Source organism: Trichomycterus rosablanca, chromosome 20 (assembly GCF_030014385.1).
Source record: "Trichomycterus rosablanca isolate fTriRos1 chromosome 20, fTriRos1.hap1, whole genome shotgun sequence".
NCBI lineage: Eukaryota > Metazoa > Chordata > Actinopteri > Siluriformes > Trichomycteridae > Trichomycterus > Trichomycterus rosablanca.
Window position 1 is genome coordinate 9,620,118 of NC_086007.1, and position 14,214 is coordinate 9,634,331.

Sequence of the window (14,214 nt, forward strand, 5' to 3'; positions counted from 1 at the left end):
TACTGGTCGGGTGAGGTCCTTCTTAATAGCGGACCCCAAACACTGATAAATGCTGGACGTGGACTGACCTGCTCTTATTATAGCCTCTCCTGGTTTGTAATGAGTTCCCTCTCTGTATTATTTTTCCTAGAACACGGTTGTAGCACACCAGTGGACTGAGTAGCTGGCCTGTGATTCTGACTCTATCCCTTTTCTATGCACAATATCCAAATACGGGCTACAGATATTTTTGTGTGTTTTCTTTTGATACTTTCCCTTATTCTAGCCACATCTCAATTTCATCACTCACCTTTTTGGTGTGACTCTTGCACTGTAATATTGTATCTTGGAAAGCATCCAGGATATTGGATTCTCGCCCATTCCATTACGATTTTTCTGAATGTGAAGAATAACAGACACAAAAGTAAACGCTTGTGGTAGTTATAATGCGATGCTGCCACCTACTGGGATGTTTGACGGCTGACCCATTAAGCACCAAGAGGGACTAGTATAATAATAGTAATAATAATAATAATAATAATGATAATCTAAAAGTCTAAACTTTTTAAATACTAATCCAAAAAGTCTCTGAACCCACTGTATGTGTTCAGTTAGTTCTATATATTAATGCTGCAAATAATTGCACTTAGCTTTACTATAAAGGATAATTAATATTGATTGTAAATATTTTACACAATGAGTAGCAATTATGGTGAAATTTTTTTTTATAATTAAACACAATGCTACAGATCCATAACAAACAACAGAAATGCTGCCAGTATATGTCAAGACGAAAAGAGGCAGTTGACTATTACACATATTGGAGGGGGTGTGTGTCACATATGGCCCTTCTCAACCAGGGTAGGGGTGTGCAGCAGGGAGGAGCGATTACGCCAGGTAATTGAATATGACTAAATTGGGTGAGAAAGGGAAAAACGCATACATAAAAAATAAATAAATATATATCACTACTAATAAAAACAACACTTGGTTCTGAGACATGTGGTGCTGAAAATAAAACAATTCATTCTGTTGGTAAGCTGAAAAACCACAAGACTCTTAATGTTGGGGTCAGGGGTTTGTTAACTAGTTTAATAAGTAAAGCACTGAGCCAGAATCTTAACCATAACCTGTGTAAACCAGGATCTTAACTCTAAGTTGCAAGTTGGATAAAAGAGTCTGTCAAGCACGTAAATGAAAAAGCAGCAAACAATTGAAGTTTCAAAGCTTTTATTTTATCAACAGTAAGCTAAGCAACTTAGAACAGCTGCATCATGAAGAAACAAAGTGGTCATAAGGTTGAATAATCGCTTCTGTAACAGTTACACTACATTATTGTCAAACTACAGCAACCTCAGTGCCATTATAACTTTGTGTACAAGTAGTAAAAAAACAACTATTCACCTGTAAACATGACGACAGATCAAACACTGATATAATTCAAACATTCCTCCCCCAACTCAGCAATTAAACTTTCTAGTACAATTAGTACAGACTTCTTCAGAACATGATGCTGTAACATGTAAAGTGTATTCTTATTTACAATATTTTAGTAAGTCTTAAAAAAGGAAAACATGTAATTGGTAGACTCTGTGACTGGATGTTTGATATTACAGGTTATGAGCAAAGCTTTTATCTGTACACAAAGTTAATATCTCTCCAAATTAGACATCATTTTATTGTTACTTTAATATGTAAACACCAACTACAAACATGTAATTTAGTGCGAAGATTTCTGCTTCCAAAAGCAATGACGAGACAAAATAAGCAACAACAAAAAAACAACAAATACAAATACTGACCTTACTGATATGAAGTAACTGTGTTAAAAGAACAAAATACAAAAGTGTATTCAATATTCTATCCTGATCAAAAAGCTAAAAATAGAAAATAGTTTCAGTACACATAATATAGTAGACCTAATAAAATAACACAGTTGTGATTTTTCCCAGATATAAAGATGCCACTGGTTTAGTGGTTGTCTGCAGAGACTTTTGTAAACGATAAATTGATCAATTACCATTTCCAGTCACAACCTAAATGCATTATATTTTCCTATATGTTAAAATACTATTTTATTTACATGAATTATTTATTACACTTTTTGTTAGTGTTCACTTTGGATATGTTTTCTCCTTTTCGGATAATAACAGTTTATGGTTTGGGGTGGAAAAAAATCTACCTTCAAAATCCGACAAATCCAAAAAAAATCCAGACCAATGAAGTAACATCTGTATTAAACAGTCAAAATAAATTAACATTGCAGCATAGCATGTATTAATTTATGGCTTGCCAGAACAAAAGCAATTTGGGACATTAAAGCCTTTCTAGGCAACAAAAATATCAACAATTGTTTAGTGGGTTGAATAACTGTACAAGTGACTTAGAACCATAGCTTGTTTACTTAAAGCTCATGTGAGTGGTTAGGATCTCTTAAGCAATCATCCACCACTTTCTGTTTCATTGGGGTATACATATTAGGTGACAAAGACATAGTTAAAAGGACCAAGTTGCCAAATCTACAATTAAATGTTACCTCTGTGACATTTTACCTTTGGGAAAAAAAACTGTATGTAAAGGGCAGCTGCAGCCTAGCAGTTAAGGTACTGGACTAGTAACCAGAAGGTCACTGGTTCAAGCCCCACCACTGCCAGGTTGCCCCTGTTGGGTTCTTGAGCAAGGCTCTTAACTCTCAGTTGCTTAGACTGTGTACTGTCACAGTAATGTCATAATGCTTTGAATAAAAGCGTCCAGCAGTAAGCCTTTCCTTTTATCTAACCAGTGTAAACAGCTGGAGTTTCCTACATACCACTGCCATGAAGCCACACTGGCTCCAGCAGGGCAGCGATCCAAACATATCCAGACAAAAATGGTTGGATGAGCACAAATTCATGCATAATAATAGAGCAATTGGATTAATAAGCATTCATATCAACAATATATTAAACTAGTTGTTTATATTGTGCAGTATAAGCTTTTCCACTGAATCCCACCTTTAATAATGTGCCACTCTTTTAATTGTCTATGCAATTTTCTCTTCATGTTTCTTTGGTCCTGGAGCAAGCATGTTCTAAAATGTTTCCAGAGAAAAAAGTTCATACAAGTACACCCATACAAATATTTCCACTATTGTGTCACCAGAAGGTTCTACACTTAAAAGTCCATAGAAAAAGGATTTCATAGAGAAAAAAGCCAAATCATTGACTAAGATACAATTGTGTGCTTTTTGTGAAAAGTGGTCTTTGTGTTTATATTCCAAATCTACTCCCTACCTGAGGGCCTGAATCTTGAAACCATTTTGGCTCCAGGACACACAGATCAGCCAGTGCAGTGGTTTAGCCATCTTCACATTCACAGCCTGCCGTTTCTACATACTTTGGCAAATCCAGACCAAAAGTTTTTTTCCTAGTTTCTCCATGACCCTGTCCCATTCCACTTCAGTTTTTAAAAGCTCCAAAGTGACTGGCTTTGCTAATAAAGTTTTTCAGCAGGTCATGGTCCATGTCGGCAAAGGCCTGCGTCTGAGTCACGGCAGTCAGGTGGTTAACACAGAATTTGAAGCAAAACTCCTCCAGGTCCTGCAAACGAAGAAGCACTTAAAGCTCAACCAAGCAATGATGACTTGCTTTAAATCCATGATTTTAATTGTCATGTACCATGTGGACCTCCCATCTCCATTCTACACTCTTATTACTGGAGGTTCTCCACTAGAGGGAGCCAATGCCACTCCACTGTTTGTGTGCATTGTTGAGAGTACTCCTTAGATCCCCGTATACTAACTAATTATCCAGTGCTTTACTGGGCTTACTGAAGGTGGCTACGCGTTTTGAATTGGAATTCCAACGATTTCAGCCTTTGTTTAATTTCTTCAAACATGAGTTTATTATAATCGATTGTTCATTACAGCACGGCTAGTTTAAAGTATATACTGAGCACAGGATGCAGTATACAGTATATACTGAGCACAGTATACAGTATATACTGAGTGCAGGATGCAGTATGCAGTAAGTATATAAAATATGATACTGAGTATACAAAATATACTGAGTGCAATATGCAGTATATACTGAGTATACAAAATATACTGAGTGCAGTATGCAGTATATACTGAGTATAATGAGTACACAAAATATGTGCAGTATACAGAATATACTGAGTATACAAAATATACTGAGTGCAGTATGCAGTATACAGTATGTAGTAGGCGATTTTAGACACAGCCATTGCTTTACGTTTCTATGTTTTATAATGAGGTTCTAGGGTTTTCACTTTATGACATTATTTTACCCAAACATGAGAAAACAAACAAATATGTTGCATGTTTACTGTCATACTTTGTCATGTTACGTTCTAGGTAAACTGCTGGTCCAAGTGTTCTGTCTCAGTAATATGACTGTATCAACACTGTACTCAACATTTATACGACTCAACCATTGTAGCTAACAGTCTCTTAATGCAACCAATGCTCTTCCCAGTAAAGTAGGATTAACAATTTTGAATTCCTTGGATTTAATTTCAGTATTCTTAGGTTACTAATAATCATTTCAGTACTCGTTAAGTACATAGGTACAAATCTGGTGTCCGGACTTACCCGTGCCTCATACTTAACAGCAGCAGACAACAGTGTGATGGCATTCTCTTCAGAAATGCCTCTTTTGATGGTCTCCTGGCACAGCCTTTTAAGTCGAGTCTCTCTGTAATAAGTGGCAAGATCCAGAAGCCCTAAAAACCAGAGAACAAAGACTAGATGGATGAATGATATTTACACTGCTAGGATATTAGGCACATCTTGTAAAGGCCCTATTGAACCAGAAACCTGCTGTGCTTGCTGTTGTGTGAAGCGGATATGGTGAGACTAAAACTGGAAAGGTTAAGTCCACAATTGTGGTTTAGTTAGCAATTTAGATGTGACTTATCATTTCAGCTTTGCCTAACTTGCAATTTGAACATTTATTTTTGGAATTAGCTTAATGAACACATTATTCCCGTATTTAGGGGTCACCACTGCCACATTCTAGTGTTTACGCCAAATGCCATTCCTGAATATCCTCATGTTATTTGGGGTTAGATCAGCACTAAGAGCGCACTGACAAGTACACATCCCAATGGGTAGGCTGTTCAGCCACCGCCATGCTCTGACATAGTCAATCATGTGATCCAGCTCTTCTAAGTTCAGACCAGGGGTTGTGCGAGCAGCAGCAGATTTACAACTGGGAAATGGAAAAGCTTAGATTGAGAGATAAAGGGAGGAAATGTCAACTACTAATGTCATATGTTAATAAATAAATATCTATGCAATTTAAAGAGCCACATTTTAAAGAAACGCTTTGTCCGAGGAACACTATACTATGCAATTGTGAGGGTTAGATAGACTGAGGAACGTAAACATCAAACTGAGATTACCAATGGCGTCTTCTGGAGGCAGGTTTATCGTGTCAGTGTAGAGATACTCCAGGAAGGCACGGTACACCAGATAGGAAAACTGATGAATTTCTATGGCCTCCTCATCATTCTCATTCAACAGTGCACGGAAATGCTCACATCTTCAAACAGAAAAAAAGACTTTGGGTAGGAAAACAAGATTCCTGCAGGCTACTCAACCATATGCAAATAATTTAAATGTGAATTCCAGTCTATGATGATGCTATCCAACTCTGAGGGGTTTTTAGGCAGAAGGCTTTACTTCCTTGAGCAAGCTGGTGCATGCTTTAATCTAACTGCTACAACGAACGATCAATTATTTTGCACTGTCTAAATGTACAGTAAAGCAACTTTAATTCATTTAGAGAGTATGACAAGTAGAAGAACCAATGTACATCATTCAAATCCTACACAAAATCCAGCTTACATGATGTGACACGATAGTGCCTTTGCCTCGATCCTACTGCAATTATGCAATGTGGCGAGGCAAGAGGAAGGAGGGCAAGGACCAGCTGGAAAACTATTTAGTCTGTTTCTTTGCTGCATTCCTGCTAGCTAAAAGGTCTTTACCTGATTTTAAGCAGAGCTTTGTGAACGTGGATGCACTTCCCATCAACCAGGAACTTAATATCTGAAATTTCCGGGCTGTCAAACTCTCTTTTGAGAGATTGGGCAACCGTCAGATAGTCATCCCCATCTAAAAAAAGACAAAGACATAACATACGGGCACTGATAGCTCCCACAAGGCAAAGATTATATTTCTGTGCAAGCTAAAGAAAAGTTAAGCACACTACAAGAAAAATCTGCGGGCTCCAATACTGGCAGACTGAACGGGTGGTCTTACCTACAGTAAGAAGGCGCCAGGTGACGGCAGGAGTGGCAAAGCAAGCAAACACATCATCCGTGGTGGAGAAATGTGTGCTGTGTGGGTAGGGAATAGCCTGGCCTCGACACTGACCCCACATCAGCACTTGGCCGCTCTGCGTCTTTGCGGCTGACGTGTGACTGGTGTGACACGCTGCCACCTCAACCATCCTGGTAAAAAAACACACACACACAAGCCAACTTACTTGGCTTGTCCTGTCTGACATATTCACAACCTGCTGGCAATAGAAAATAAAGATAGCAGAAAATGAAAGTGTGACACTGATAGATATTATATATCTAAATGACGCTGATAGATATTATATATCTGAATTTTTCCTCTTTATCTCCCAATCTAGTCATTTCCAATTCCCAATTGTGAATCCGCTGTGTTTGTGCAACCCCTGATCTGATTAAAGAGAGCCAGATCACTACATGCCCCCCTCCTACACGTGTACGAACTGTGTATGCTTTTTATCACCTGATAATATTAGGTTCGCGCACATAGCCGTATCCCGCTAAGCTCTATGTGACTCTACCATCCCCCGTGCAAGTTTTGGAGCTCATACATCGCAGTGCCAGCAGAAAGAAACCCCGTCCAACCCTCCCTCCAACACGGCCGATTGTGTTTGTGTGGAATGTTGAATTTTAAACTCCAAAAAAGGACCAAAACGGCAGAATTCCTTACTGAGAGGCAACACACATGTCTAATGGTGTAGGTTCTATGTTCTTACCTCTCCTTTTCCAGGTTAATTAGAGTGGGCAATGCCTGGTTGCTCTTGTTTCCAGTGCCCAGTTGTCCATAGGCATTGGCACCCCAAGCATAAACAAATCCTTCATCAGTTAATGCCAGTGTGTGTGCATAGCCACATGCCACCTGGAGAGATAAGCCCGAGAATGTTTACTTTTCCAGTAAGGCGAGATAATGACTGGATAAACAAGCCTTTTTTTATCCCTACTAAGCAGCTCAGAGATTACAGTTATCACTGACAAGTACAAACTAGCAACAACTTAATGCTTTATTAATGCACAAAGGAAATTTGTAGAGTCTATTCCATTTCATTTGTTATAAAGTATACAAGTATACTGTAACATGTTTCGAACAAAAAGAAAATAATTCATTCATTTAATTTCAAATCACTCTTAATGTCTTGCATAAAGGGTTCCACTCACCTGTACAATGGTGATTCCCTGCAGAGCAGCAATACGGCATGGTGTTTGCTGGTTGCCATTATTGCCCAAACCCAGCTGCCCATTGCAGTTATAGCCCCAACCATATATCTGTCAACACAAAGGTCAGTCAGATTATATTGTGGCTGTCAAATGTCAGAAAGGATCTATGCTCTCTTAAATCACTGTAAACCTCCCAAAACAGTTTTTATTTTCAATTATTTTGCAGAATTTAAAATGTTAAATGTTAAAAGCTGGAAATAGGTAGGAGTATGTATGCAAATGTAAGCTAAACAATAAAAGGTGAAATAAGGTAATATAAGTAGAGATACATGCATTGCTTTATAAGGTTAAAGTGTAGACATGCCTAAAGCAGTCAAACACAAAAAATAACAGCATAAACATGAGCCATGTCACCTCTCCATTATCCAGGACCGCCATGGAGCAGAGCTGGCCGCAGGCTATGTTCACCGCCACCTTGTTTTGTAGGCAGCTGCTGACTCTGCGTGGTGTGGGCTGGTTGGCTGTGGAGCCTGATCCTACCTGACCAGAGTTGTTGTAGCCCCAGGCAAACACCTGAGCATATAAAGCAAACAACAGGTAAACATGTATGTACTGACCATCGCTTAAAAGAAACACTATAGCAAATATGAACACATTTGATGGTTGCAACACACTCACAAGGTCACCACTGCATCACAAAACTGGACAAAAATACAGTGGAAATGTATGCTGTGGTCAGATAAGTCCACGTTTTAGCTTGTTTGAAAAGGACCATCCAGACTGATATTAGTGAAAAGTGCAAAAGCCAACATCTGTCATGGTATGAGAGTGCATCAATTGTGGGAGACTTGCTTATGTGTGAAGGTACCACTAGCATGGAGACGTACGTATATTGTAACTTTAGAGACACATGCCGCCATCAAGATAATGTCTTACTGCCAAGTCTATGATAGATAGATAGATAGATAGATAGATAGATAGATAGATAGATAGATAGATAGATAGATAGATAGATAGATAGATAGATAGATAGATAGATAGATAGCATGGCTTCATAGTCAAAGAGTCCATGTGCTTGACTGGCATGCCTGCAGTCCAAGTCTGTCTCCTATTGAAAATATATGGTGCATCAGGTGGAGGATGACACACTTAATTCTTCTTCTTCTAAATAAGCATTAGAGGGTTCAGGCACTGATGTAGAATGAGAAAGTCTGGCTCACAACCTTCAGTTTATTCCAAAAACGTTCAGTGAGGTCGAGATAAAGGTTCTGTGCAGACCAGTGGAGTTCCTCCAAACCAAACTCATCAAACCATGTGTTTATGGACCTGATTTTGTGCACAGAGGCAGTGTTTCCCAAACTGTTGCCACAAAGATAAAAGCATAATAGTGTGAATAGCTTTTAAGTGATGAACTGTACCTCTCCTTCTGTGGTGAGAACGATTGTGTGATGAGAGCCACAGGCCACCTCAGTCACCTTCTTGTTAATGAGATTGGTTGAGACCAAAGCCGGGATAAGGCCATGATTAGTGGTGCCATTCCCCAACTGGCTGTAGCCATTATGGCCCCAGGCATACACCTCTCCATCTATACAGGACACATAAAGGTTCATTCTAGTTATACTGGACAGGGCCCTTTTGGAAAAAAATTCCTGGGCCATCTACTTTGTACTTGCCTTAACATACCAAACAAACAGAAAATAAGTAGGTACAATTATCTTGTAGGTACATTCTTTGATTATTAAGTTACATATACATACAAGTTAGCTTTTCGGATATACGGTCACTAAGTGTAGTCCATTTGTTGGTTCACACACTATGTCACCCTCCTCCCCATACTCAGAGGGAGCCAGAGAGGTGGTGGTGAACCATTCTCAGTACTGCAGTACTGCAATGACATTAACATAGTGTACTTACACAGTAGTGTAAGTGTATAGGTACAGCAGGTGTAGTAGGTGCAGCGGTGTTGTTGGGATTTTTAATCATCTTAAAGTCAGTGCTGGAGAAGATCCAACCAAAAATATAAAGCCAACATTGTTGCTGAAAATAGTCCACCACCTCAACATGGTCTGGCCAGTGGGGGTCACATGGAGATGCCTTTAGAATCAGAATCTTTTTATTCGCCAAGTAGCAGATGTACAAGGAATTTCTTTTGGTGCAGGTGTCAACATACATACAAGTTAAATAGTAAAAAGGTACACTATATCTAAACGTATAATAAACAATAAACAATGGTATTTATATATATATATACATATAATAAAATAAACAATATAGTAGTGATAAAAAATTGTGCAATAGATATTATTTACACATAAGGTGCATATGTGCATTAACTATTAAAATGCGATTATTATTATTGAATTAGATTGGTAAATGGGGTACAGGGGGTGACAAAATGTATAGAAGGGCTACAGTCAGTAATTGAATACCCACCAAGCTCAGTTTATGGAAGGTGTAGCAAATTAAATAATAATGAATGCACGTACCAGATAGGTGTACCTAAGAGTAGTCAGAGCATGTATATTTAATGTGCTAGGTCACACCCAACCACCCACATCAGCAAAAATGCAATTACAGCTGCACGAATTTTCAGCAGGTTTTCATTCATACTTTTAGTAAATTTGCATATATGTGCTTCTAATATTAATCAGTGAGACTGAATGAAATTATACACAATGCTAAATAGAACAGGCTACAAACCATTTTGTACACTAGCAACAATTATGTTACTATGGTAGGTTAGATGAAAATACAAATGACAAAATCAGACACATTGCTAATCAATTTGTCCACTTTTAGTATAGTTTCCTCATTAAACTACCTACGTCATCTACCTGAGGGCTTCTTTGTCTTGTCTAATTTTATAGAAAGGCTATATAGATTTAAAAAATGCAAGCATGTTGTGGCATGATTTGAATCAGTCATGCACAAAGCAGTCAGAGTCTCCGGGGTCCAGACAGAGCGCATTCCTAAGCTGGATAAAAAACACACCATGGCAACAGAGACTTTTGTTTTTTTTAGGTGGCATGGAAGGTCTTTGACAAGAGTTACACCATCAACTGCCATCAACCCTGGATTGCTCTGCTACAGTTTCACCAGGTACTATTTTTTCAAAACCAATACAGTTATTCTATTCAACCTCCGTAACCTTCATGTACTCTGTTATTTGCAAGATTATATATGCAGCCAGTGTGTCTTAATGTTAAAATATCCTACACATGCTGGTAGATACATGAGTAAGTATGCACTATGCAACAAGAGGCAAAAACACATGGACGCCAAAACAATGTAAACATGTTACAGACCTGTCGTTGCAATGACAACATGCGGTCCTGTGCCATAGCTCAATGAGGTTATCTTCTTTCCACAAAGGGAATCTATCCGTCTGGGTTCAATGGTGCTTTGGCTATCTCCCAGACCCAAGCAGCCGCTGCTGTTCGTTCCCAAAGCAAATACCTGCAAACACACCCTGGACTATTGTAAAACAGCACAGCTGGGTATACACTTCATATAAAACTCAAAGACAAGACTTGCAGTAGCAAAATGTTTTTCACTAAACTGAACTACATGTGATGAACTTCATAGCCAACAAACTTTCTAACAACAGATAAGATAAAATCTTGATTACATCATTTTATGCACATTGACACTGTTACGTGCTTTTCTGCTAAAAAGAGGACATAATGACAGCTTTACAGAATCCCAACAGTCGCTCATGCTGTTCATATAATAACCCCAGTTAAACCTGGAGCTGTGCCCAGCATGACCAAAGCTCTATGGGATTACAAAGTGTAACCTAGTAAAAGTGCCGTGCCAGTACAGATTGCGTAATAATACAGCAAGTGTGGCAGCCCTGGAGTAAATTGTATTAACAAAAAAATCAATAACACATAATTGTTGTAGCAATATGACAGAAGCAGGTATAACCTGTGCCAAAATAATTAGGGCATGCAAGAACAGGAACAGTATGTCTTGTTCGCACTCTCCTGTCAGTTATTATAGACACATGCCTAAAAACCTAGCAAGCCAACAGTAAAACCGCTACCTTCTCCTCCGTACTATTGGCCTGAAAGACACATGCAAACACACCAAACAGAAAAAGGGGAGTAAACTAATAATAACTACAGAGATTTGTGTGTAAAATAGGTAATAATGGAAAGTAAATTAACTCCTGAAAATGGTGGCAGTTGTAGCCTAGTGGTTAAGGTGCTGGACTAGTAATCAAAAAGTCACTGGTTTAAACCCCACCACTGCCAGGTTGCCACTGTTAGGGACGTGAGCAAGACCCTTAACCTTCAATTTCTCAGACAATATACTGTAAGTCGCTTTGGATAAAAATGCCAAATGCTAAATGCCAAAAATGTAAATGTAAATGATAATGCCAGTATTAATCTTACAAACTTCTAGACTGTTAAAACTATTCATCAGCCGGTTATCTGGCCGGTCATTATTTTAAGTATGTACAGCAAACTTTTCCATAACTTGTCTAATTAAAAAAGAATCTAGAATGCTGAAACACAGATGTCGCTAAGCCAGTTAACCATAGCGGCTGAATTACAAAACGTACACATGCTATTTATGCAGAAAAATGGCATCAATAGCTTAACAGACCACTTTGCCAGCCCAGCGCCTTGTTTGAAAATGTGTTTAATGCTATATGAACTTAAAAACAAATCGACACTCACTCTAAAACAGGGGTTTTCAACTTGTGGGGCGTGAGTACCTGTCCAAAACATTGATATTTTTTTTACTTCTAAACTAAAGCAATTCGTTTTTCACCCACAGGAGGCATATTTGATTAGTGTCGCTGACCACGCACACAAGCATGTCTAATGTTATTCAGCTCAGTCTGAGAAAAAAAGACCTTAGGCTAGCAAAACTTAAAAATAGGGCTAACAAAGAAGATAAATCGATGACAAAAACAATGACTGTGTTGTTTAAGCTAAGAGCTCTAGCGAGGCCATCCATTCTGATAGCACCAATGCCGATAAGCAATCTACATCAATAGTTTTGGATGTCAGTCAAACTTAGCATTTGATGTACTTTGGCCTCTACTTCGCTCTGTGAAGTAACGCTCTTTGCTCTCATCTACATCAAAAGCAAGTACCGCTTATGATTTATGACTAGCTGTAACTGATATTAAACACCGAATTTCTATGATGTGCTCACAGAAACAGGCTCAGCCGTTGCACTGAATAAGGTAGGGGTGTGTCGTATGTATGATGTGCACAATGTTAATTATATTATTTCATCTTGTCAAGAGCTTTCGCAATGATTTCTGGGCGAGGGTTGATTTCAGGGGGGCGCAAGTTCAAGGTCGGCACACGGAAGAGGGTGCATGTCCAAAAAGGTTGAAAACCCCTGCTCTAAACTGTTACGATCTACACTGATTACTAGAATAACTAAGACATCTCCATCACAAACAGATGGAATGTTAGACAACTTTTACCAGCCAACAGTTAGAATAAAACCTGTACCCTGTGAAGTATTATTGTGCATATCTTTATTTTAATGTAATTACAATAAAACCCTGTAATACATCCAGACAGAAAGAGCAGATCCCCAGTCCCAATCCTCCAGCCTATTCCTCTTTAACAAATTCTGACCTGACTGTGACTTGACTGAAGTTTGTCCCAACAAGCAGATCAACTAAGAGGAACTCTAAGTGGAAAGAGCTTGATATACTCAAAGTGTTGACATTCCACTTAGGATACAAACAAAGCTTGTGTTAGTTTCCCAGACCTATATTTAGCTTGGCCCATCTGCTTATAATCTTCCTAAGACCCTAAGATGAGCAGAGTGTATGCCTGTGCATGTAAGGTTTATTCTCTGATGTTTTTCAGCTGTGCTCTGGAAAGCAAAGCCTACCTCATCATTGACAGTAACATAAATTGCTTCATTTGCAGCACTGCCAAACACACAGGCCTGGCGGATGAGACGCAGTTCCTCGGGAGGCAGGAGTGCAAAGACTGGCCACTTTCCCACGTCTAGCATGCTTTTCTGCAGCCAAGAAGACAAACAAACAAAACAACACATTTTTTTTCACAACACTTGACTGGTAAAGTCTACTGGAAAATGTTGTAGATTTTGTTATGGAATTTACTAAGGGTGCAAAAACAAAGTTAATAAAAACATATGATCAAAATCATGTCGACGGATTTCACCATCAATCAGTAGAACTTTAGTTTGTTCTATACTAACATTGCAAGATGTAAAACTGCAGATGAATCGTTTTGTTTACTTTAGCATAAACCATATCCCAAGTTCAATCCTAGTTTGTACTTTGGTACACTACATACACAACTATGAAAACGCTTCGAGCGAGGCAATCCAAAGTATGGAATTGTTTGACATTTGAATCCTTAAAGAAGCTTGTTAGGTGCTGATATTAAATGGATGAACAACTGTGATGCACCTGAAAAGAAAGCATGTCAGAGGAAGGGGGCACAGGAGCGCAGGCTTTATGGGTTCGTTTATGTTATGACGAGTGTAATAATTCAGGTTATATTCATTTATTTGTTGCAAAAATGAAGTGCAATGTCTCTTACTGAAACATGGCCATTGCAACTGGGTGTGGCATCTAGTTCGATTTTTTTTTTATATTGCCTAATTATTGTCATATTTCCCTTTTATGTTAATTTGGCCCAAATTTGTACAACAAAAATGGGTAAACATGATCTTATAGGAATACTTAGTCCAGCTTACAAACGTTCTCCCACTTCAAAACATAACTAATACCACAAAGCCAAACATGTTAAATCTGAGGTTTGTTTATAT

At 38.5% G+C, this 14,214-nt stretch overlaps 1 protein-coding gene across 1 annotated transcript; it reads right to left on the reverse strand.

Annotated features, from left to right (window-relative positions):
- Nucleotides 1-1,192: 1,192 nt before the first annotated feature.
- On the reverse strand, nt 1,193-13,431 carry rcbtb2 (regulator of chromosome condensation (RCC1) and BTB (POZ) domain containing protein 2). The gene is made up of 11 exons (XM_063016306.1): nt 13,306-13,431; nt 10,743-10,893; nt 8,856-9,022; nt 7,852-8,010; nt 7,438-7,545; nt 6,999-7,141; nt 6,245-6,435; nt 5,971-6,097; nt 5,383-5,522; nt 4,571-4,701; nt 1,193-3,557 (listed from the first exon to the last, which is right to left on the reverse strand). The coding sequence occupies exons 1-11, from the start codon at nt 13,429-13,431 to the stop codon at nt 3,417-3,419; spliced, it is 1,584 nt and encodes a 527-aa protein (XP_062872376.1). The 3' UTR covers nt 1,193-3,416.
- Between the last annotated feature and the right edge of the window lie 783 nt (nt 13,432-14,214).